The sequence below is a fragment of the Cervus elaphus genome, chromosome 15, assembly GCF_910594005.1.
Source record: "Cervus elaphus chromosome 15, mCerEla1.1, whole genome shotgun sequence".
In the NCBI taxonomy this organism is placed as follows: domain Eukaryota; kingdom Metazoa; phylum Chordata; class Mammalia; order Artiodactyla; family Cervidae; genus Cervus; species Cervus elaphus.
The window spans coordinates 61,846,564-61,872,070 of NC_057829.1; the positions used below are offsets into that span (position 1 = coordinate 61,846,564).

The 25,507-nt window shown below is 45.1% G+C and overlaps 2 protein-coding genes and 1 non-coding gene across 5 annotated transcripts in view; 1 reads left to right on the forward strand and 2 right to left on the reverse strand.

The window, feature by feature from the left end:
• Positions 1 to 3,441, reverse strand: part of ARHGAP19 (Rho GTPase activating protein 19) — a 63,385-nt gene extending 59,944 nt beyond the window's left edge. The window contains exon 1 of one of the 3 annotated variants that reach the window (XM_043926248.1): positions 3,362 to 3,441. In XM_043926248.1, the coding sequence (XP_043782183.1) occupies positions 3,362 to 3,417 (56 nt within the window). In that variant the 5' untranslated portion in view covers positions 3,418 to 3,441. Of the gene's footprint in view, positions 1 to 2,994; positions 3,312 to 3,361 lie in introns of those variants that run through there. The other 2 variants (XM_043926246.1, XM_043926247.1) reach the window with 2 other exon arrangements.
• An 8,204-nt stretch (positions 3,442 to 11,645) lies between these two features.
• Positions 11,646 to 11,778, reverse strand: LOC122709767. The gene has a single exon (XR_006345729.1).
• Positions 11,779 to 18,926: 7,148 nt separating this feature from the next.
• Positions 18,927 to 21,512, forward strand: FRAT1 (FRAT regulator of WNT signaling pathway 1). The gene has a single exon (XM_043926826.1). The coding sequence runs from the start codon at positions 19,107 to 19,109 to the stop codon at positions 19,941 to 19,943; it is 837 nt and encodes a 278-aa protein (XP_043782761.1). The 5' UTR covers positions 18,927 to 19,106; the 3' UTR covers positions 19,944 to 21,512.
• The last annotated feature ends 3,995 nt before the right edge of the window (positions 21,513 to 25,507 follow it).

Genomic DNA, 25,507 nt, shown 5'->3' on the forward strand with positions numbered 1-25,507 from the left:
CTCCCTGTCCCTCACTATCTCCTGTAGTTTGCTCAAGTTTATGTCCACTGAGTTGGTGATGCTATCCAACCATCTCATCCTCTGCCGCCCTCCTTTCCTTTTGCCTTCAATCTTTCAAAACCATCAGGGTCTTTTCCAATGAGTCAGCTGTTTGCACCAAGCGGCCAAAGTATTGGCCAGTAAACTGTAGACCACCTACACAAACCTAATTGTTGGGAATACATAATAAAAATATACATGACCTGCCCTCAAAAAGCCCTTAGAAAACTCAACTTCTCTATGAACTATTTCAGGTTCAGATAACAGTCTGTGAATATCGACTGATTATGTAACTAATACTATTGCCCCAAATTTAAATTCAAATAGCAATATCCTTTAAAGAAATTCAAACTATTTCTGCTGTCGAATGGTATTTTGTCTTCAGATTTTCATCACAATTCAAGATTTTAAAGCAGGCTAAAGGACAATCTAATCAAACTCATCAATTCCCTCTATGGTTTAGGCGGGGGGGGCGGGGGCGGTAATACCCAATCATTTATAGGCAGCTCCAAGAGGGGAAAATTCTTCCCTATAAAATATGAAATAATATACAACCACTCCCATCTCTGCTAAGTAAGGAGTCCAGGTCCTACCCACAAACCCAGCTCTCCGGGATGTGGATTCTCCTATCTGGTACAAATAGCACCAACAGATACCAACCAAACGTTTTACTCATTTACACTGGGGCAATGTATACAACACAGGCCTGGTGGGCTAAAGCCCATGGGGTTGCAAAAAAGTCAAACTCCCATATGTAAAATAGATAGCCAACAGGAATTTGCTGTGTGGCTCAGGAAACTCAAACAAGGACTCTATATCAACCTAGAGGGGTGGGATGGGGAGGGAGGTGGGAGGGAGGTTCAGAAGGGATATATGTATACCTATGGCTGATTCATGTTGAGGTTTGACAGAAAACAACAAAATTCTGTAAAGCAATTATCCTTCAATAAAAAAATTAATTTTTTTAAAAAAAGAGTCAGACGACTTAGAGACTCAACAAACACCACTATAAATAAGCTCACTCTACTGAATTAAGACTTCCCTGGAGGCTCAGATGGTAAAGCATCTGTCTACAATGCGGGAGACCCAGGTTCGATCCCTGGGTTGGGAAGATCCTCTGGAGAAGGAAATGACAACCCACTCCAGTACTCAAGAATATCCCATGGATGGAGGGGTGTGGTAGTCTACAGTCCATGGGGTCGCAAAGAGTCGAACATGTCTGAGCGACCTTTCTTTTTCTTTCACTGAATTCCAATATGCATTTTCCCCAATTAAGACAACTAAGTTCTTAAAGCTGGGGTAAAACCACCTAGAAATTCTTTCTAGGAAAAGCTAAATTTCAGTATGCCAACTTGGAAGAAAACATTCTGTAGAAATAAAGCAATGATTTCCTAAACTGATTCCTCTGATCTGTTCTTTAGTTCTACTAGAAGAACAAAAAACTATTAAGGATGAAGTGGTTATTAACTACTAGGTTCAGCACTGACAGCTTTAAAAGGATTGTCTGGTTTAATCCTGACAGTCTCTGTAGTAGACATCATTACGTCCATTTACAAATGAAGAAACTGAAGCTGAGAGAAGTTTAAAAATTGGCCCAAGTATTTTATTCTTTTTAGTGCTCCTACAATTATGATTCTTTTCCTCATGTCCTTTTCAGATAGTTCATTCTTAGTGTATAGAATCATAACTGATTTTTGCATGTTGATTTTGTATCCTGCAACTTGAACTTGTTTATAAATTCTAATAGTTTTTTCTGTCAGCATCTTAAGGATTTCCTATATATAAAATCATGCCCGCAAAGAGGGATGACTTTACTTCTTCCTTTTCTTATTTCGATCCCTCCTTGTTTCTTTTTCTTGCCTAACTGCTCTGGCTAGGACTTTTAATACTATGTTGAGCAGAAGTGGCAAGAGTGGGCAGCCTTGCCTTGTTCCTCACCACAGTGGGTACCATCTCACATCTGTCAGGATGGCTATGATTTAAAAAAAGTGTTGGTGAGGACCTGGAGAATCTGGAACCTTTGCATACGGTTGGTAGGAAAACAAAATAGGGCAGTGCATAGCTCAGTGGTAAAGAATCCACCTATCAATGCAGGAGACACCAGTTTGATCCCTGGGTGGGGAAGATCTCCTGGCAACCCCCTCCAGTATCCCTGCCTGGGAAATCCCATGGACAGAGGAGCCTGGCAGGCTATAGTCCATAGGGTTGCAAAAGAGTCAGACACAACGTAGAGACTGAACAACAGCAGAGAGTAGCCTAGAAGTTCACCAAAAAAATTTAAAACAGAACTACCCTAGGACCCAGCAATCTCCTTCTTTGTATTTATCCAAAAGTATGAAATCAGGATCTCTAAGAATCATTAGCAGTCTCATGTTCACTGAGGCACAATTAACAATAGCCAAGATGTGGAAGTAACCTAAATGTCCATGGACATATGAATAGATACAGGCAAAACATGGTACATACATAGAGTGGAACATTACTCGCCTTTAAAAAAGAAAATTCTGCAGTATGTGACACTATGGATGAAACTTGAGGATATTATGCTAACTGAAATAAGCCAGTTACAGAAAGACAAATGATTCCACTTATATGAGGTATCCACTTACACAAGGTGTATAAAATACTCAAAGTCACAGAAATAAAGAATAGAATGGGGCTTGCTAGCAGCTGCAAGAAGAGCAATGGGAAGTTACTATTTACTTAAAGTTTCAGTTATGCAAAATGAATAAGCTCTTGAGATTTGCTGCACAACACTACCTACAGTCGACAGCACTCACCGTACTCTTAAAATTTTACCAACAGGGTAGATCTCATGCTAAGTGTTTTCACCACTATAAAATTTTTCAAATGTTTAACTGGTCCAAGGACTCAAATCCATATCTAAACGACACTCAAATCTGTGCTCCGACTGAACCATATAAACTGCCTTGGAAGAGATTAAAAAGTACTAACAGCGTTCTCTCCCAGCGCTGTGCGACGTTGGGGAATTCGCTTAACAGCTCTGGGCTTGTTTCCTCACCATCAAGATGAGTCTCAGCGCAAAGGCACGGAGCGTTGCCACCACAAACAGGTCGGTTTGCAGCCAACCCCGCTAGTGGACCTCCCAATAGCATCAGCTGGACCAAGCAGGGTCCTGGCTGTGCCCAGCGCCGGCGCCGGACCACCGAGCCTCAGTCCCCGCAGGCGCAAAGATGATAAACGCCGCAGAAAAAAGGAACAAAGCCTGGCCCCCTGGGTCACCGTGACCCAAGAGAAAGGCGTCAGTGCGACCAGCCCACGGCCTCGTTTCCTAGGCAGCTGGACCAAGAACTGGGCTCACCTCCGGCCAGATTCCCGGGCTGGCACCTCCCCTTCACTCTGCGCCTCAGCCGCCATCTTAGTCAGCGAACTTCTTTCACCGCCCCCAACCCTGGCCCCGCCCTCATGCCTTTGGATTGGCTAAAGTGTTACCCCCTTTTTTATACGATTGGATAACTTGCCCCGCCCCCCCTCAGCTGGAATAGCTTCATGATTTTATTGGTCTATTCAAATAACTAACCGTCATTAGTGGCCCCCTGTCGTGGCGGAAAAGAAAGGGGTGAGGGGCCTAGGAGGGGGCGGTGGGAGACCCAGCCCCTTGGCCTGCGGGAGTTGTAGTTTCTTATTTTGATTAACCCTTCGGATTCCACCGACTTTTAGGTTCAAGTCAGAAATATACAGCCTACGCTCAAATTTTGTCCTGATGCGTTAAGTCTCAGAATTACAGAATTGTCGAACTTGAAAGTGACTTCAAGAGTCACTCTTTGAAATGGCAAGATTACTTTTCTGTCCTGATACAGAGGTACAGAGTGGCAGCCAAGAAGTACTAACTAAATTTGTTTCACAGCCTGCTTTCTTCGGACAGCATACCAGTGGGTCACTTCTTCATTCCACCCGCTCCCTTCTGGCGTCCCAGGGAAGCCACAGTTTGCCTCTCTGATCTGAATCATGGAGCCAAAACCTGCATAATTTTGTCCCTGGCTGAGCTTTAATCCTCAAAGAGAGAAAGAACCATAATTATGCTTTCCCTCCCTGCCTCACAGGCTTCTGGTGAGGATTTACTGGGGCAATAGATGCTAGAACATTGTAAACTTAAAGCATTAATTTCTTTCTCGGTGTTATTTTCCTCTGCTGGGTTTTTCTATGGATATATTTCTTGTTGTTCTCTCTGACAACCTTTCACCCGAGGATCACCCAGCACTCTCCTTTTCTTTCACTAAGTTCTATCCACTTACATTTCAGTTTCTCAAAAGCCTTTGCTCTATTGCTTTTCCTGGGTGGCCTGCCTTATTATTTTTCACATCTCAGTTTAAAAGTCACTGGTTCAGGGAATTTCCTGGCAGTCTAGTGGTTAGGACTCTGCATATTCACTCTGGGGGGCCTGGTTTGATCTCTGGTTAGGGAACTAAGATCCCCACAAGCTATGTGGTGCAGCCAAAATAAATAAATAAATAAAAGTCACTGATTCAGATGCCTTCCATGGCCCCCACTGAATAAATCAGTTCCCCTACTAAACTTTCACATAGCACTTGAACTCTTCCTTCATAGCTTTCACCACAACTTATATAGTTTATGTGACCGTTCATTTCCTGTGAGGGTTCCCAACTAGACTTCCCGCCACACATGAGTAAAAGCTACATCTATTTTGCTCCCCGTGGCATCTGGCACATCGTGGCCTTTTGGTAAACATTTTTTGGACAAATGCATAATAAGCAAACCCTCAGACTCTGTTATCCAAACCAAAAACTGAATCATGTGTTCTAATAGATTATTTCAATTAATGAATTTGTAAGATGGGTAAACGTGTCTAAATAAAATTGCATTTAGTTTTATGTTGAACAAATTGTCCTTATTGTGCAAATGCATGAAAAGAAAGGCAAAATTCAACAAACAGTGAAACTTTTCACTGAACCCCAGACAGCCTTGAAAAATCCAGGTTGTATAATTTCTGCCTATACAAAGAAGGGAATCCAAGGCTCAAATCTGCCATTTCCCTGAAGTGTGAACAAGTTTTTTAGGTTTTTTTTCTGGTCCCATGACACCCATGACATCAATTAATTGACTGAATTAAATTGATGCTTTCACACAAATGAAATGTTCAAAACTTTAAACTATTACCACTACAACTAGAAGAAGACCATACAACTGTATTTCTGGTTCATCTGTTTTGATTATTTTTTTTTACACAATGTCTGTAATATTTGGGGAACTACAGCACTATAATTTAGAATTAGGCTGTAAAGTTAGTGAGCCTAGTTTCAATTTTTGGCTCCATCACTTTGAGCTGTGTGACCCCAGACAAGTTACTTGATTTTCTGATTCTGTTTCCTTTTCTGTAACATGAGGACAATAATAATTCTCAGAGGGGTATTGTGAAGATTAAGTGAGATCATCTCTGAAGAGCTGCTTCACAGCAGAGGGCCTAGCACACACTAGGTCTAGATAAATGTTCAAGGTGAGACGGTAAGCATTAAGAATGCTAAACTCCAGGGGAATTTCCTGGTGGTCCAGTAGTTAAGATTCTACCCTTCCACTTCACGGGGCATGGGTTCAATTCCTAGTCAGGGAACTAAGATCCGGCATGCGGCATCATACGGCCAAAAAAAAAAAAATAGCTAAACTCCCTTCTCAGATAGCCCTTCTATCTCCATTACTGTGTGATAAGGACCATACATTGCACTTGTAGTTACAGTTTAATCGGTTACCCTGAAAAAGGGAGGGTTCCTCCTCAAAACCAACTGTTATTCTGTGACTTCTGATTAAAAGCAAGTATCACTGCTGACTGAGTGCTGTAAAAGTAGCCCGCAGCTGACAAGCCTGCACACCCTGTTTCTGCAAGGATGTCACGGCTCCCCTGAAATCATCCTTACCCTGTTGAGTTATTGATTGTCAGTGTGATGATAAGCACAGCTGTACACCATGCATTCGTGAAAGTTCAGAAAGTCATCTTGTTTCCAACTGCTTGGCTGAACAAAAGGTCACAGAAAAGTGGCCCCAGCCCTCAAGGAGATTACAGTAAACTCAAGGAGACAAATGAACACATGAGTCACATACAACAGAACACAGTTTAGAATTATGAAGGTCTAAATATCCAAGTAGAGAACAGATTGGCAGGAATTCAGAAATGTGGAGAAAGGAAGAAGGCAAGGGATCTAAAGGATCGTTGAAGAGCAGAGGCATGGACTTGAGTTCACCGCAAATGTGATTGCAAATCCATCTACCTATCCAACAGATGTGGAGTTTGAAGGCAGAGGGGGTATTTGAATCATCTTTGTGTTTCCAGGCCCTCACCCCAAGGGAAGGGGGAGAAAAAGGAGGAGGAAATACAGGAGGGAAGTAAAAGAAGGAACAAGGTGGAAGAGAAAGAAGAGGAGGATCTACCCATGACAGCAGTTCCAACATCATCCTCTCCACTCCCACCCTCCAACAAAGCAAGTGACTTGGAATTCCCAGATGCAACTTTCTGTTTTCCACTTTCGCTCCTGCTGTTCATTCTCCTTGAATTAAAGCAGGACATTTTGATGCCTAGGTCAAAATATAAAAATACCATGTGTACAATAAGCTTTTCTGAGTCTTGCATCAATATTGAGCCTGGCTAGGGATGGGATGAGGCTGCTTATTGAACATTTGAAACAAAAAAAAAAAAGGGAAAAGGCCTAAAAAATGTAATGATTAGTTCTCTTGTCAAACAGGCCAGCAACTTCACCAAAATATCACGTACTTATCTGGAATACCCATTCTCTCCCCCTTTCCTTGCCAACTAACTTGTATTTCTTATGATGAAGTCTTTGAAATCAACATTTTAATGGCTTTTTAATCACCTGTTCATATTTAGTTTTTATTTTTATATTGTTTAATAATATAAATAATACATGAAGACATATTCCTTGTTTAAAAAAATACAAATAATTCTTGTCCCTCCTTTAAGAAACCCTTATTTTTTGTTTGATGTGTGTTCATTCAGATCTTTTTCTATGCAATACGTTTATTCAACAAATATTTATTGAGTGCCTACAATGTGCCGGCCACTGTTCTAGGCCTGAAAATACAGGATAACAAAACAACGTCACTCTCATGATTTCTCATTCTACTGGTAACACATACATACACAGAGAAATACATAATTTTAAGTTTTAGATAAATGGTGAAATGCTGTACATATTGTACTTAGACTTGCATCTTAGAGATTTTTCCATGTCAGAACACCTAGACCTGCCATAATTCTTTCAACTTTTTCTTATGGTCGAGCCTCGAAGCTTGTGGGGTCCTAGTTCCTGGACCAGGAATCAAACCCACACCCTCTAAAGTAAAAGCCTGGAGTCCTAACCTCTGGACCAGGGAATTCCCTGCCATTAATCTTTTGAACTGCTATGTAGTATTCCATCTTATAGACGTTCCCTGGTTTATTTAAAACCATCCCCTGCAGATGTACATTCAGATTTATGTCAATCTGGATTGCAAGCTCTGGAAACTAACTTTGGCTAACATAACAGAAACTGGATTCACTGGAATGAAACTAGGTTGAAGAGCTGCAAGAAGGAAGGGGGCTAAGGAACAGGAAACCCAGCCAAGGTCAGTCCATTTAGTGTCACTTGACTCTCAGCAGTCACCCCTCTGCTGATTTCCCACCTGTCCGTTGGTCTCCAAGTCACCCCCCTGGAGAGGCAGAGTCATCAGAAGAACATCCAATTGACTTAGCCAAGGTCATTTGCCTCTACGCTTCTTCCTGGGGGAGAGCTCTGTCTCCCAGCAAAGCTCATCCAGTGGGGGATCACTGGCAAAAACGGGGAAAAATTAAACGATAAATGTGTGTTACAAATCATTCCCAATAGTTTACTTCCTGGGGCACATGGTTACTCTGGGCTGGGGCAAAGCTTAACCCTTCAATCTCCTTCAGACACACTAAAGACTAACATCTACATATTTCACATGTTGAAAAAAAAAAAACTGGACAGTTTTGCTACGGAATCCTCTTCAAAATTGGCCACAGGGCCAGAAATCCAGGGAGGAACTCAGTGAGCGGAAGGAGAGGAACCAGTTCTATGCAGCTAAAAACAAACAAGTTTGGGGCTGGAACCCCAGAGTGAGAGTTCTGAGGGTCATTTTCCCCCGCCAGGACCACAAGGTCAGAGGCAAGAGGCTGGCAGAGAGGAGGACTGGAAGCTCACAGTCCTGAAGCATTACTCATTGGGAGTCACCATCTGGGGCTACAGTGTTGAATAAGTCATGGATCCTACACTCCAAAAGCTCAGACTGTAGCTGAAGGGCAAGGCGGCCAGGCTGTCTGGGCCACAGCAAAGGCAAAGACCAAAGTCTATGAAAGCCTGAAAGCACCACAAGCAGCCAGGCTTGGTGTGGTGCGGAGTTGAGGGAGGTGGCAGTGGTCCTCAGTTTTGCAGGTTGAGTTGGAAGACCTGCAAACGGAGTGAATCATTTTGAATTGGAATCTCTCTGGTGCTCTAATCAAAAACACCCCAGACCTCAGGTAAGGAGGCCCCAGGTACTGATGGTAAGTTTCAAAGGAGTAACATACATGTGATGTTCAAGAAATGGGCCGGTACATTATGATCTCTCCGTGCTGGGTGTTATCTCCACCGTCATGTGAGCCGAAGCTGGGAGGGATCCTTTTTTCCTGCCATTATAACCCATTCTTGTGCAGGTTGTTTTGGTACACAGATAAATTTTGCACATGAAGCTTCTATAGCTACTAAGAAGAAGGGTGAAGGTCAGCAAAGGCCTTATGACTTCCACACCTCTCCTGTCCTCTAGACAAGGAGCCTTCAGAGCTAACTTCCAAGTGTCCCCTAGTCAAAATCAGAAAGTAAAGGAAACTTCCTTTAGCCCCTTAAGCCTTTGCATTCATCCTCAACCACAGAATCTATCTTCTTTCAAGGATTTAGGAAGAGAGGGCTGCCTTGCTCATTCACACTTCAGCGTGAATTAAATCCAAGAGTACCTCTTCTGGAACATGTAAATTTAAAGGACCAACTTAATTGTGAAATAAAAGGCTCATCACCCAGTTAAAATAATTTACAGGATCCTGTGAATTAGAAAACCTGAAAACCTTCTCAGGATTCAATCACTATGTCTCGGGTTACCGTTTTGCAGCATTTCTAGGTTTGTTTTTATTATTGATTAGTTTTGGCTTCTCCCACTAAACTGTAAGTTCTATGGATTAAGGACTATATTTGGGTTTTGCTTATGTAACTATTTTTGAATGAATAAAGGAACACGTGAACCAAATATATCAAAGAGGTATTAAGTAAAATAGTGAGGTTACACAGGTCTTAAGGAAAAGCTACATCCTACCTATACTTGGACATAGGTCTTTGTTTCAATGCACCCAGCATCTCTTTAGGGGTTCCCTGCTCCCCTATCCTCTGTGTGTTTTGGGTGGCATGGATGCTGTCTCTGTCTAAAGGAGTGGGCAAATTACTCTGGTCGGGCAATCAAAGGACTCTCTGGATTTTACAGTCCGGACCAACCCAAGTTAATACGGAAAGTATGTAGTAAGAGCTCCACTGGGTGAGCTGAATGTGGTGGGAAGGCAGAGGGCAGGAGGAACCACTCCCTGTTGGAGGAGGTTTGTAGCTGGACCAAGCAAGATTGAGATGGATAGAGATTTGGGGGAATGGTACTCTCTGCAGAAAGAATAGGACCAAACATGGGGAGACAGGATCATGTTAGATACATATGGAAGCTGCCAAGGGTCCAGTGTGATAGGAGCAAAGGGCTTCTGTGAGGTCAAGAGAAGGTTGGAAGAGTGGACCAGGACCAGCCCTTTGAATTCTGGATACTATGTTAAGAAGCTAAGGGTTTTATTCAGGAGGTACTGTGGACCTATTCAGAGTGGGGGTGGTGGGTAACCTGAGCAAGACGGGGCATTAGGAAGTTGATCTGCCAGAAGAGTGGATTAAGGGGAAAGAGGGGGAAAAAAAGGGAAAGAGGGTAGGGCCCAGAAGCAACTTGCAGGAACCCAGGCAAGGAAACATGAAGGGTATGGCCGGTGGGACCAGAAATAGGACATGACAATTGGCAGAGGCCCTGAGGGCAAGAAACAGGCCCTAGGGAGTAAGAACCAGGCAGTGTTAGAAGAACAGATTACAGAACCTGGGTAATGGTTTGAGAAGGGCACCTTTTGGCATCAACCAAAACCAAGTTTGAATCCTGGCTCTGGCATTGCCAGTTTCTGTTATCTTGCACAAGTTTTTCTTAACTCTGGGCCTTGGTTTTCTTGTCCATGAAAGAGAATAATACTAAATGAAGAAGTTGTTGGAAGACTAAAGAAAAGAATCTCTTTAAGGTGCTCTTGAGACTTCCCTGGTGGCCCAGTGGCTAAGACTCTGAGCTCCCAATGCAGGGCACCCAGAGTCGATCCCTGGTCAGCAAACTTGATCCCACATGCTGTAGCCACAAGTAAGACCCAGCTCAACCAAATAAATAAATAAATATTTTTTAAAATAAAAATTAAAAATTAAAATGTTTAGTTAATGGGTACAAAGTTTCTTTTTAGGATGCAGCAAATATTCTAAAATTAGGTTTTGGTGCTGGTTGCACAACTGTTAAAAATACTAAAAACCACTGAATTGTACATTTTAAATGTGCGAATTTTGATATCTAAATAAAACTGATAAAAATATAATCAATATGTGGTAGTTACTATTACCTTTCTCAGTTCCTGATCTGAGTACATCTCATAGGCCTTGCCTGACTGGCATTGCCCTCCAAACCACCTGTGCAGATTTTATTTAAATTTTATTTATTTATATTTGGCTGTGCTGGGTCTTCATTGCTGGGCAGGCTTTTCTCTAGTTGTGGTGAGCCGGGGCTACTCTTTGTTGCAGTGCACGGGCTTCTCTCTGCAGTGGCTTCTCTTGTTGTGGAGCACGGGCTGCAGGGCACGTGGGCTCCGGCAGTTGCTGTATGCAGGCTCTAGAGCACAGACTTAGCAGTTGTGGTGCACAGACTTAGTTGCTCCACCACATGTGGAATCCTCCCAGACCAGGAATTGAACCCTTCATTGGCAGGCAGTTTCTTTACCACTGGACCAGCAGAGAAGTCCTACGGTCTTTTTTTGAAATACTCAACTACGCTACCCGGTGTCTCCTGATTTTCAATGTTGTTGACACCCAGGCAGCCAGACACACACACAAAGCCTCTGCAGGTCTGAGACTGCCTTCCTCTGACACCTGCAGCCAGTCATTCTGTGAGTTCGAGCATCTACTTTTTCTATTCTCACTGCCATGGTTTGGCAAGGGCAGTACTGCCCTTTCTGCAGTCCCAGAAACAGGCGCACTAACCGCATCAGCCTATGTAGGATCACCCTAACAGTCCCTGTAGAGATGTGTTCCTACATGGCCACTTTTTACCTATGATCAAAATACAATGATGGCTCCTTGTCTTTTCATCTCTTCATTCTTTATATTTTTTTAATATTTTTAAAAATGTATTTAGATTGCACAACTCATGGCATGTAGGATCTTAGCTCCCTGATGAGGGATCAAACCCATGCACCCTGCATTGGAAGTACAGAGTCTTAACCACTGGACTGCCAGAGAAGTGCCCCCTCCCAACTTTTTTTTTTAACTGTCCCCTCACAGCAGCCCTATTCTTAGGACAGCCCTCCTAAACTACTGAGAAGGAGATTGCTGTGTATCCTGACAGACTCTCCTGTTAAAACTGAGCACAGGGAAGTTAAGAAAGCATAGACCAGGACCACATCTCTTCATTCTTTATTCCTATTCTGATGGTAGATCTGACTGGGCCTAGCATAACCCAAAATCCATCAGAGACACTCATAGTCCTTCCGTTTTTTCCACTGAGTCTCAGAACTACCCCCAGGAATCTTCAGTAAATTTCTCCATAGCTTACACATTCTAAACCATTCCTCGAAACTATTTGCACTAGTTTCCTAGAGCTGTTGTGATAAATTATCACAAACTTGGTGACTTAAGACAACAGAAACTTGTTTTCTCACAGGTTTGGAGGCCAAAAGTCTGATATAAATAAGGTGTCAGTTGGCAGGGTCAGTTCCTTCTTGGGGACTCGGGGAGAAGCTACTCCATGCTCTCTCTTGGCTTCTGGTAGTTGCTGGCAGTCCTTGGTGTTCCTTGGCTTGTGGTAGCATCACTCTAATCTCTGCCTCTGTCCATACATGGCAACCTCCTGTGTGTCTCTGGGTCCAAATTTCCCTCTTTTTAAAATATTTACTTATTTATTTTTGGTTGTGCTGGGTCTTCATTGCTGCGGGAAGGCTTTCTCTAGTTGCAGTGAGTGGGGGCTACTCTCTAGTTGTGGTGTTCAGGTTTCTCATTGCTATGCTTCTCTTGTTGTGGATGGAGCACAGGCTGTAGGTGCTCGGGCTTCAGTAGCTGCAGCTCACTGGCTCTAGAGCAAGGGCTTAGTAGTTATGGTGTATGGGCTTAGTTGCTCCGCAGAATGTGGAATCTTCCCAGATCAGAGATTGAACCCATGTCCCCTGCATTGGCAGGCGGATTCCTAGCCACTGTACCACCAAGGAAGTCCCCAAACTTCCCTTTTTTAAAAGGACACCAGTCACTAGATGAGGGCTGACCCTAATCCAATTTGACCTCATCTTAAGTTGATTACATCTTCAAGGACCCTGTTTCCAAATAAAGTCACATTTACAGATCGTCAATGGACACAAATTTGGTGGTGGCTGTTGTTTAGTTGCTAAGTCGTGTCCTACTCTTTTTCGATCCCCATCAACTATACCCATTAGACTCTGTTCATGGAATTTTCCAGGCAAGAATACTGGAGTGGGTTGCCATTTGCTCTAGGGGATCTTCCTGACTCAGGTCAAACCCACATCTTTTGTGTCTCCTGCATTGGCAGGCAAATTCTTTGACACTGCACCACCTGGGAAGCCCCATGAACTTGGAGGGGACCCTATTCAACTCAGTACACTACTCAAGTCTCCACCTCTGAGGCAGCATCCCTCAAAACCTTTCCAATCTTGAGTCCTTTCTACTTTTATAAATGGCAAAATATTCCACATTACTGCATCACTGTTAGCCCAATCCTTTAATTCATTTTAACTACCGAGTTACAGACCTGACTGATCCTAGCACCCTGTTTGACCTGTGGGCAGTTATCTTTCCCACCCTATAAACAGCCTCTAAGACATTGTCAAATTTTGCCTTCCCTGGTGTTTCCAGCTTTCTCAGCTGCTACTCTACAGAGAGGTGTTTAATAACTCATTAGCACCTTTTTGCATCTCAATGTGAATCCCCTAGATCTCTTAAATTTTCTCTGTAAAATTCCTCCTCCCTGACCAACCCAGCTTCTAGAGCCTCAGGTCTGGGAGGCAATGAAAGGAGGGATATAGGAGCAAGCCTGTGTCTGCTTTCCCGTTTCCGAGGCCCATTGCTCAAGGATGCTGCTGACCTCTAGAAGAGAGGCAAGTCTTATTCCTGCCATATAGTTTGAAATCCTCCACAGTGGGCAAGAATTTAGTCAACCTGCAGCAGGCTGTCTACATCTTTTTAACACTAGATTGTGAATCTACACCGTTGTCCTGTCAGGCATTAAGCAACATGCCAGCAGGGTGTACACTTCCTCCTGCCTTCCAACAGTCAGCCCAGAGCCCCCTGTGCCCTGGCCAATTCTAAAAGAAGTCACAAAAGTAGTTGCTCCCTTTCTGTGGCTTATTTTTTTTTCCTCTAACATTTTGCTCTAAAACGTTCCAAACTGTCAATAAATTGGAAGGAATTTAATAGTGAACAACCCTATTACTCAGCACCTAGATTCTACCATTAACATTTCTTAGCATTTAAAAAATTGAGCTATACTTCACATAACAGAAAATTCACTTTAAAGTCGCTTTTGAAGTGTACACTTTGGGGAATTCTCTGGTAAACCAGTGGTTAGGACTTCATGCTTTCACTGCAAGGTCTGAGGTTCAATCCCTGGTTGAGAAACTAAGATCCCACAGTTGCACAGCAAAATAAATAAATAAAATCAAGTGTAAACTTTTGAAGCGTGCAATTCAGTGGTTTTAAGTGTATTCACTACGTAGTACAAACATCACCACTAATTCCAGAACATTTTCATCACCTCAAAAGAAATCTAGGGAGGGGGGATTGGGATGGGGAATACATGTAAATCCATGGCTGATTCATGTCAATGTATGGCAAAAACCACTACAATATTGTAAAATAATTAGCCTCCAACTAATAAATATAAATGGGAAAAAAAGAAATCTAATGCCCATTATCAATTAGTCTTAATTCCCATCTCTTCCCAATCTCTGACAACTACTAATTCACTTTCTGTCTGTACAGATTTGTTTATTCTGGAAATTTCATATAAATGGAATCATACAATAGGTGGCCTTTTGTGTCTAGTTTCTTTCACTTTTGTCTTCAAGGTTCACCCATCAGTCAGTTCAGTCGCTCAGTCATGTCCAACTCTTTCACCCATACTGTATACAGGTTCACCATACTGTAGCATATAACAGTATTTCATACCTTGTATGATAAATTATATTCCATTGTATGAATAGATAACATTTTATTCATCCATTCATTAGCTACTGAATATTTAGGTTATTCTACTTTGAGGTTATTATGAATAATGCTGCTGAAACACTTGGGTACAAATTTTTGAAAGACTATGTTTTCAAATTTCCCACATATATACCTAGGAGTGGAATTGCTCGATTATACAGTGACATTAGCAGGTCACTCTACATGCTTTATCATATACCTACCTGTCCTAACCATCCTTCTATCTATGTATCAATCCATCTCAAGGTTTGGGGCACTTGAGAATAAACTGCAAACATCAGTATACCTCACCCAGTGTGTCTACTAACTAGAAATCAATATTTGTGAACAGTTTTTTCTTTTCACGTAAAATTTACATACAATGAATTCTAAGTGTAGGATTCAATGAGTTTCCTGGGAAACCTGGAATCAAGATATCAAGATACAGAACATTCCCACCATGCCCTGAATCTCCTTCAGGGCTCTTCCAAGTCAGTCCCTGCTACTGCCCCAACCTCTCCAAAGGCAATCAGTTTTCATAAATTAATTTTACTTGTTCTGAAACTTCATATAAGGAGGATTAAGCCATATATGCTCTTTTTTGTCTGGCTTCTTTCAGTTAGCATACTGTTTTTGTTTTTTAAACATTTATTTATTTGGCTGCACTGGATCCTGGTTGTGGCACTCAGGATCTTCAATCTTCATTGTGGCTTGCAGAATCTTTAGTTGTGGTATGTGGAATCTAGTTCCCTAACCAAAGATTAAACCCAGGACCCCCTGCATTGGGAGCATGGCACCTTAGCCACTGGACCACCAGGGAAGTCCAATTACCATACTGTTTTTGAGGTTCATTCATGTTACTGCCTGTAGCGATACTCCAGCCCTTTTTGTTGCTGAAGAGTATTTTGTCACCATCATCATGTGAATGTGCTATAGTTTATCCATTTACCTGTTGATAAATCATTTATACACTTTCCAATTTACGGCTTTTATGAATAAAGCTGCTATATTCATCTGCCTATAGGCCTTGACATGGACCTATGATTTCGTTTCTCTTAGGTAAATATCTAGCTTTGGAGTTATATCATAGGGCAGGTGTATGTTTAGTTTTGTAAGAAACTGCCAAACCTTTTCCCAAAGTGGTTGTACCATTTTCACATACACAACAATGCATGAGACTTACAATATTTTGAACCAAAAAAATCAAAACAAAAATCCTAAACTGCTGCTAATTATTTTCATTTTAAAATTTTAATTAAGTTCAGAATATTCTAGTTAATAACTGGCTGCACTGACCACTCTCAAATGACTAATGATTATAAATGAGGGAATGTCTTCAATTTACATAAGGTATACGTCAATTATAACTCAAGTAAAGATAAAGAGAAATGATGCATTCATAATAAAAAATGCTCAACAAACGAGAAAAAGAAGGGAACATTCCCAACCTGAGAAAGGTCATTTATGAAAACCCAGAGCCAACATCATACTTAGTAGTAAAAGACTGAATACTTTCCCTTAAGATCAGGAACAAGACAAGGATGTCTGCCCTCACCACTTCTCTTCAACCTTGTTCTAGAGGTTTCAGCCAGAGAATTAGGCAGGAAAAACAAAAGCCATCCAGATTAGAAAGAAAGAAGTAAACCTTCATCTGTCTGCAGATGATATGATCTTGTATACAGAAAATCCTAAGGAATCCACTAAAATAAGGTGATGATTTTTAAGACCCCCTGTAGAAGTCCAGAATTCCAAGATTTAAAAATTCATTTGCTTTCTTCATACTGCCTCTTCCTTTATTCTCACATTCTTCCCTCCAAACTTGACAAAAATAAGCCCAACTCTTTTTTAACAACTTCCCACCTCTTCCCTCCATCCCACTCCTACGTTAAAGGTTTGCGCCTGTTATTATCATCTTGGAACTGCCCACCAAGACCCTTGTTTCTAATTACCTGGATCCCCAGGCTCCAGTCTCTTTCCAAATAATGCTAGTCTCCTGCATTTTGAAGTAGTTCTCTACTGCCTGGCTTCTGTGTTTGTATGTGTATACTTTGTGGCTAATTGTTAAAACAGCTTTATAGACATGTAATTTACATGCACAAAACTCTTTCACTTAAATGAGTTTTTACCCTCAGAATGGGAGAAAATAATAGCAAAGGAAACAATTGACAAAGGATTAATCTCCAAAATATACAAGCATCTCATGCAACTCAATGCCAGAAAAACAAACAACCTAATCAAAAAGTGGGCAGAAGACCTAAACAGACATTTCTCCAAAGACACACAGATGGCTAATAAACACATGAAAAGATGCTCAGCATCACTCATTCATTAGAGAAATGCAAATCAAAACTACAATGAGGTATCACCTCACACTGGTCAGAATGGCCATCATTTAAAAGTCTACAAACAATAAAAGCTGGAGAGAGTGTGGAGAAAAGGGAAACCTCTTGCACTGTTGGTGGGAATGCAAATTGATACAGCCACTAATAGAACAGTATGCAGATTCCTTAAAAAAAACCAGGAATAAAACTACCATATGACCCAGCAATCCCACTACTGGGCATATACCCTGAGGAAATACCATAACTGAAAAACATACATGTACCCCAGTGTTCATTGCAGCACTATTTACAATAGCTAGGACAAAGAAGCAACATAGAAGCAATCCAGATGTCCACTGACAGATGAATGAATAAAGAAGTTGTGGAATATACACACAATGGAATATTACTCACCTATAAAAAGGAATGCATTTGAGTCCATTCTAATGAGGTGAACGAACCTAAAGCCTATTATAAAAAGTGAAGTAAGTCAGAAAGAGAAAAATAAATATTGTATATTAACACATACATATGGAATCTAGAAAAATGGTACTGATGAATCTACTTGTAGGGGAGCAATGGAAACACATACATAGAGAACAGACTTTGGACACATGGGGGAAGGAGAGAGTGGGACGAATGGAGAGAGTGGCATGAAAACATATACATTACCATATATAAAGCAGCCATTGGGAATTAGCTGTAGGACTCAGGGAGCTCAAATCACTCTGTGACAATCTAGAGCAGTGAGACGGGGTGGAAAGTGGGAGGGAGGCTCAAGAGGGAGGGGACATATGCATACCTATGGATGACTCATGTTGATGTATGGTAGAAACCAACACAATATTGTAAAGCAATTTTTCTTCTATAAGAAATTTTTCAGTCGCTAAGTTATGTCCAACTCGTCACAACCCCCAAAAACTCCAGAACACCAGGCTTCCCTGTCCTGCGCTATCTCCTGGAATTTGCTCAAATTCATGTCCATTGAGTCAAAGATTAAATTAAAAATAAATTTTTTTTAAATAAATGATTTTTAGAAAGTTTACTGAGTTGTGCAACCATTACCATAATCCAGTTTTGGCATATTTCAATCACCCTGTTACTATCCCTCCCCTATAAAGGTTGGTCCACCTGAAATCTACTTACAAGGGTAATTAGTGTTCGGAAGTTAGGCCTGAGGGGTTTGGGATTTTGAATACAGGTTTTAAGACTACAAACAATATGGTGCTAAAGGATCGTTTTCTATCTCTCTTTCTTTTAAAAAGTGAAGTCTTGGTTAGTCATTAAGCCAACCACGATATCTTGGAGGGTTACCATGGCCGTGTCTCCATTTCCATCCAAATAGCTGACCATTTTTCTCTCCTGCTACCCCCCTCAGAAAGGATACTCCCCTACTGGGTTGAGGCATTCTTCTTAAAAGAACTTTCTAGCTCGCCGCCCCTCCCAAGACGAGCAACCTCCCCTCCAGTCCCTGTCCAGGTCCCCACATACCCACGCTCCCGATCAGTGGCTTTTCTTTGCCAATTTCCAATCCGCCACCCCATCGCACCACAGGGTCCCCTTCTTCCTTTTCATCTGTCAGCCTCGTTTCCCTAATCTCCAGACAGACCCCTAGCCTGACGCCTTCTCTCCATCACTCGCCTCACTCACGCTGCCATCACTTCCCAAATGCGGCATCCCTAACCTCAAAGGCGTAAATGCCAAAACCAGACAAGTTGACGCGCCTAGAGAAGTGTGTGGGTGTGTGGGTGTAAGTGTCTGTGCTTGTGTGTGGAAGAAACCAACGGAGGCCACGCCGGTGTCCATCTTCTGGAAATGTCAATCATGCCAGGCTCAGAGAGCGAGGATCGGCTCCCCAGTTCCTCCCGCAGACAGCATTCAGGGTTGTAAAGCTCAAAGGCAGCAAGGCTTCACCCAGGACCCTTGCCCAGAGGCTGCCCCGGCCCCCAAAGGTACGGAGCACCCCTCCTCGGCGCGGTGGTAGGGCCCGGCGGCGACGTCACCCATTGTTTACAAATCAACCCGAGCCGGTAGGATTCCGGCTCCCGCGGCTGCAGGCGCGCGGCGCGAGTGCCTGGCGGGCTCCGGCTTCCGCGTCCGCCCGGGCTCCGGCTTCGGCCTCGGCACCGCGCCCGGCTCCGCCGCGGCCCACCGAGCCCCCGGGACAGCCGAGCTGCCAGCGACTCCCGCACAGCTCCGGGTGCCGGCGCGGGAGGCCATGCCGTGCCGGAGGGAGGAGGAAGAGGAAGCCGGCGAGGAAGAGGAGGAGGAGGAGGAGGAGGACAGCTTCCTACTGCTGGAACAGTCGGTGACTGTGGGCGGCTCGGTTGAGGTGGACCGGCTGGTGGCCCAGATCGGCGAGACGCTGCAGCTGGACGCGGCGCAGGACCGCCCTGCCTCCGCGTGCGCGCCCCCGGGGCCGCCACTGCAGCCCCCGCGGCCCCCGGCAGCGGTGCGAGCGGACAAGGCCCGGTCCCCAGCGCAGCCGCTGCTTCTACCGGCCGCGTCGGTCGAGGCTGGGGGTCCAGCGCCTCCGGGGGCCTTGCGCTGTGCCCTCGGGGACCGCGGCCGCGTGCGGGGCCGCGCTGCGCCCTACTTTGTGGCCGAGCTTGCCGCAGGCCCCAGCGCACTGGCCCCATTGCCCCCTCAGCCCAGCCTTGATGGGCCTTTGGGAGCAGACAAGCGGGGCTCCCCGCAGCCGCTGTCGGGCCCTTGCCGGCGAGGTTGGCTGCGGGACGCCGCCGCTTCCCGCCGCCTCCAGCACCGACGCGGGCTACAGCCTCCAGCCCGCAACGGCGACGACGACCCGCACCGGCTTCTGCAGCAGTTGGTGCTCTCGGGGAACCTCATCAAGGAGGCCGTGCGGAGGCTTCATTCGCGACGGCTGCAACTGCACGCAAAGCTCCCCCAGCGCCAGCTCCTGGGCCCTCTGTCGGCCCCAGTGCATGAGCCCCCTTCGCCCCGCAGCCCTCGCGCGGCCTGCAGCGACCCCGGCGCGTCCGGGAGGAGGGCGCAGCTCAGAACAGGCGACAGCGTTCTAGTCCCCGGCAGCTAACACCTCGAGAGTGGTCACTGAGCCAGCTTCTGCCTGAAGGGCAAGGGGTTCCCCTGAGGGCTATGTCTCTACTCAAACTGGTGAAGTCGCACTTCTGGAGGCGGGAAAATACCTTATGTGAAGATGAGGGATAGAAAAATTGAGAATGTGCTCGCGGGAACTGAGGTCGAGGGCCCCGACGTGGTTGGGTTCGTTGGTCCCACTGAAGGCAGATTACAGAGTGCACCCTAAGCTCGCAGTCACTAGGACTCCTCATTGGTGTGACCAGCCCCGGTGGCGCAGCGTGCAGTTCCACGCAGCCTCTGGGGACCTCCAGCCCGGCAACCATGTGGCCAGAGTCCATGCTTCTCAGGATCGCGGAGCGCCCAAAGGACAAGGAGGATCCCAGTTACTTGCTTTACCTCTCCAGGGCTGGTTCCTGATTCACTTTAGGAGAGGGGAACATTTGTAGATCATTTAAGGAGTACCTCAAACTGCCAGACTTGAAATTTTACGACACTTTAAAAAAAAAAAACACACCTATCTCGTGTGTTTTGAGGTGCTTGTTCTTGGTATAAAACACGCGGCACCGTGAAAGGACCTTTTGGAGAACTGAAGTAACCTTTTCTCTGCACACCCCCACCCCCACCCGCTTTGCAACCGTCGGCGTTTCTCAGAGCGGCGGGGGAAGGCGGAGCACCTGGGATGCTAATTGGACATGGGGGTGAGAGGTCCTGGGGAAAGGTGAGGACGCGGCGCGGAGTGAACCCGCGGTCCTCTTGAATGTGTATTTTCACAGTCTGCCCGCCTCTCCTCGGGTTCAAGGTCACCATTTCCTGGGCGCAAACGAGATTGCGGGGCTCTAGCAGGACAGAGTCGCCCGGTTCTGCCTGTACTCGGAGTAGTACGCGGTGTTTTGCAAGTGCTGGAGTCTCCTGAGGACACGGGCACCGCTGCCACCGCGGGTTGAGGGAGGTGGCGACGTGCTAGGCGCCGGTGCCTCCTGCGGGCGGCCGCGCCCCGGGCTTTCACGGAAACTGCCCGGAGAAGTGGCCTCGAGTCCCTCCTCTTCCCCTCCGCTCTGCTGTCCAACTCTAGCTGGTGGCGCTGCCGCTCCTGGGGGCCCAGGCTGGGGGCTGGGAGACACCACGTGATGGGGCACTCCAGGGACACACAGCCTAGCGCAGCAGCTTATAATGGGCTCTCCGGGGCCATTTGCAATAACAGCTGCAATTCCCTGGATAGATGGAGTTGATTTCCTCCCTCTGCCCCTCCCCCCAGCCGTGCCAGCTTGCCTTTGTAAGTGAAGGAAACCGAGTAAAAAATATGACCCTCCGAATGGAGAAACTGCAGGATTTGCCATTGTGAACCTGGTGAAGTGCTCGTAACACAACGTTAACGCAGTCTAAAGGCTCTAAGACGGTATTGTTGATGTTTTAGTTTTATAAGATTCAATGGCATGTTCGTCATCCAGATGTGGCTATTGACATACCTACACTTCGCACCGGAGTGTTTGGAATTGTGGCTATCCTGATTATAGGATGTTAACTTAACTGAAATATCTGTTTTTAATAAATGTGTTGGGTTTTTTGTTTGGTTTTATTTTCTACTTGGCGTCGGTGGGAAAGATGCTCAGAACACATTTCTCTGATCTCCATAAACATGAAACACTTGAAATCCTTGTCAGGCCTGGCTTGTGGATGGTAATTAGAGTGCCTTTGTGTCTGAGCAGCTCCCTAGTTAGGGTCTGCGCCGGCTGGGTGTGTATTGGTGCTGGCATGAAATTAAATGAAAGTGAGGTCAGGTTTTGGACCAGTCCCATTCACTAAAACCTTAGAGCTTCTGGATTACTAGTCAGTGCTGGAGAAGCTGCCCCTGGCTGTATTAGCAAAGGACATCAGATCAGTCAGTCACTGCAGATTGGGAAGCTTATCGCCTTTTTCTTTCTACTGTGGTCATTAAGTGGACTTGTTCCACAAGGTGGCCCTTTTAAGAGCTGGGGTCAGCTCTTCCTTAGGGGCTACTTAGGGTGCAAACCTGTAGTGGGAAAGCTGCCTGGGGCGGGGGGGTATGAAGGGACTCCTCTCTTTGCCCTTGGCACATTTACTCCCAGTTTCTCACTAACAGCCCATCTCTATCCCTCCCGTTCTCAGTTACTTCAATCCGTGTCCTCCAGGAAGAAGCCATGCTGGACAACAGGGCATCCAGAGTTCAAGTCCCCTTATTAAATGGGAACCTTGGACAAGTTGCTTAACCTCTATGGGCTTCAGTTGCCCCATTTGTATAACAGATGAGAAATGAGATGATAAGAAAATGAGTTCCTTGTGACTGGCACATCCTGGAGATAAAATAGGCTAGTCCCTACCCCTTCCTTCCCAGGACTGTCCCTTGGTAGCCAGTCGACTGGGTCCTTGGTTTCACATAAAACAAGGGCACGCCATGATCCGAAGGGTACTTTCTGGATAGAGTGCTGCATGATTTAGAACCCTGGTTTCCTAACTCCCTTTTGGACTCAATGCCTGTTGTTTATACCACCTCATTCTCTCCCTCCAAATGCACACACAGACCCTGATGGTAACTGCAGAGTACACCAAGGCAGCCATCTCCCTCATCCTCCCCAGGAAGGGTTGTGGGGGAGTCAGTCCTGCGCTACCCAGCAAGGGAATGGTGACTGGAGGCTCTGGGGGTGGGGGGCGGGCTCCAATAATGCAGTGGACTCTCACCCCCAGGCACTGAGCAGGAGGAAACTGATCAGGTGTCAATTTCCCCTGGCATTGGAGGAGCCCTAACATCCTTGCTTCTTAACATGGGGTGGTATTCCTGGAGGTCAAAGAGTTAGAAGCAATCCAGGGCCAAGCTGGCTGTGATTCAGTGCCACTGCCCAAACCATGCTGGCTTCTTGTAAAGATGGTTAAGGCTACATTCAACGATAGGTTTCACATAGTACAGCCCCCTTCTTCAAAAAGGAAAACTGGAGAAAACTAGTGCCTACCATGAGGTCCTTTAACTGCACTGTGATTAGTGGCTCAGTCTATCCGTCTCTTTGTGACCCCATGAGCTGTAGCCTGCCTGGCTCCCCTGTCCGTGGGGATTCTCTAGGCAAGAATACTGGAGTGGGTTGCCATGCTCCTCCTCCAGGGGATCTTCCCAGCCTAGGGATTGAACCCAGGTCTCCTGCATTGCAGGCAGATTCTTTACAGTCTGAGGCACCAGAGAAATCCAACGATACTGGAGAGGGTAGCCCTATCCCTTCTCCAGGGGATCTTCCCAACCCAGGAATTGAACTGGGGTCTCTTACTTTGTAGGCGGATTCTTTACCAGCTGAGCTACTGGGGAAGCCTTAACTGCACTACAACCCTATAACCGTCACTGTCCATTTTTTAAAATGCTGCAAGGTCTTACTACTAACCCCCAAGACCTTTTTTGGGATAAGTCAGGGTTTACATAATAATTTTTAAAAATTAGACCATTTTATAGGTAGAAAAGGGCTTCCCAGGTGGCACAGTGGTAAAGAATCCACCTGTCAAAACAGGAGACACAAGAGACTCGGGTTCAATCTCTGGGTCAGGCAGATCCGCTGGAGAAGGAAATTGGCAACTCACTCCAGTATTCTTGCCTAGGAAATCCCATGGACAGAGTAGCCTGGCAGGTTAGAGTCCATGGGGTCACACAGTCAGACACGACTGAGTGGCATACGTGGAAAAATAGTTGGAAGGGGGCAGGGCAGAATGACCTAGAAAGTCATTTACAAAGTCAAATATCTGACAATCTAGAAACAAGGTCTTTGGGTTCTCAGTCCAGTCCTCTTTCCAATAGCCTGATGCCATCATACACAGTCCAATATTGTTCACTGCACAGCTCCTCACATATACTATAATGTGACTGACACCCCTGCAGCTGTCCAACGTGATGATCCTGCCATTGGAACCATGGAAAACCATGCCCCAGATACCTAGGCTGAGCTAGGGAAAGCTAGGTATGCTGTAACCATTTTCTCATGTCCAGCATCCTATGAAGACAGCTGTCCACAGAAAATGGCCTGGGTAAGATAAAAGACCAAAGCTATAAACTCAATGAAAAAAAAAAATACTAAATAAACTAAAACACAAAAATTGACAAATAAGTGATTTGGAGAAAAGAAAGCCGTACTTCACAAATAACTCCAAAGTCTGCCACCCCAAGATTTCATTCTAAATTAGGCATACATGCTACAATATTTGAATTCAATTTTACCATTTTTTTTGCTCTTTCCTTTTCCAGCTCAGAAGCAGAAACATGGAGAGTACATCAGACACCACTTTCCTATCCAGCAAAGTCTGTGTCAAACCCTGTGATCCCTTCCTTCCAATCAGGAAAGAGTTACCCTGGCAACCAAATTACTAACTCACTCAATTAGCTACCCCCCCCCCCCCCCACACACACACACCCTTCCACAATGCTCAGTAATCACAGAATGTCAGCCCCGGGAGAGCTCAGCCTTCAGTGGTCTAGTGCTACCGCCTCATTTTAGAGATGGAAGCAGGGAGGTTTCTACTCAGAGGTGCCCTCCATTTGAACACCGAGGACGCTGGTGCAGGCAAAGCAGCAAAACTCTCCTATGCAGCGCTTCCTCCTGGTTTTCCAACCATAACTGAAGGGAGAACAAATGACCTGCCCATAACAGTGTTTCCCAGGAGGTGTAATAGATAAGAGCGTGGGCTGTGCAGTCAACTCTGCATTGCTAGTGTGGGATTTCAGACAGGATCCTTAACCTCAATCATCTCCACGAACTCATCTGCAAAATGGGGTAAGAAGAGCACCTACCCTGAGATATCCCTGATGGTCCAGTGGCTAAGACTCCACACTCCCAATGCAGGGAGCCTGGGTTTGATCCCTGGTCAGGGAACTAAATCCCACATGCTGCAACTAAAAGATCCTGTGTTCTGCAACTAAGACTCAGGGCAGCCAAATAAATAAAAGTTAAAAAAAAATAGCACCTGCCTTGAAGAACTGAGTGAAGCTGAAATTAGATCTCTAATTTCACTCTAATAGTAAAACAAAACATCATTCCTGGAAGCTACTCCATTAAGGTTACTACTTTAAGTCTTTTGTGGAAAACTCTTGCCTCTTAGTGACTTCTTCGATCTGTTTCTTCAAAGGCATTAATCTGTTTGCTCCGAGGACAAGACGTTCCTTAAACATGCACTCTTGTTGTATAAAGTGCTAAGGGACGTGTAGGTAGGTAGGTAAGTGGGTAGGTGTAGTCACTCAGTTGTGTCTGACTCTGCGTCCCTGCGGACAGTAGCCCACCAAGCTCCTCTGTCCATGGGATTTCCCAGGCAAGAAGACTGGAGTGGGTTGCCATCTCCTTCTCCAGGGGATCTTCCCAATCCAGGGATTGAAACCGGGGCTGAGCAGAGGAAGGGAATACTTGTCTAGAAGAGATTTAATCAGAAAAGGGTGGAGGTCTTCTTCAAATGGAAGCTTGAAAACAGCTCAGCACTGAGACTTGTACAGTAGGGGCAGGAGGGAATGTTAACAAAGGAAAGGGTTTGTGAGGCAGCATCTGGAGGACACAGCTCTTAAATCCTCCATTCCCATCAGTG

Coding starts and splice junctions, on each gene's coding strand:
- FRAT1 (XM_043926826.1), top strand. CDS start 19,107: ATGCCGTGCCGGAGGGAGGAGGAAGAGGAAGCCGGCGAGGAAGAGGAG.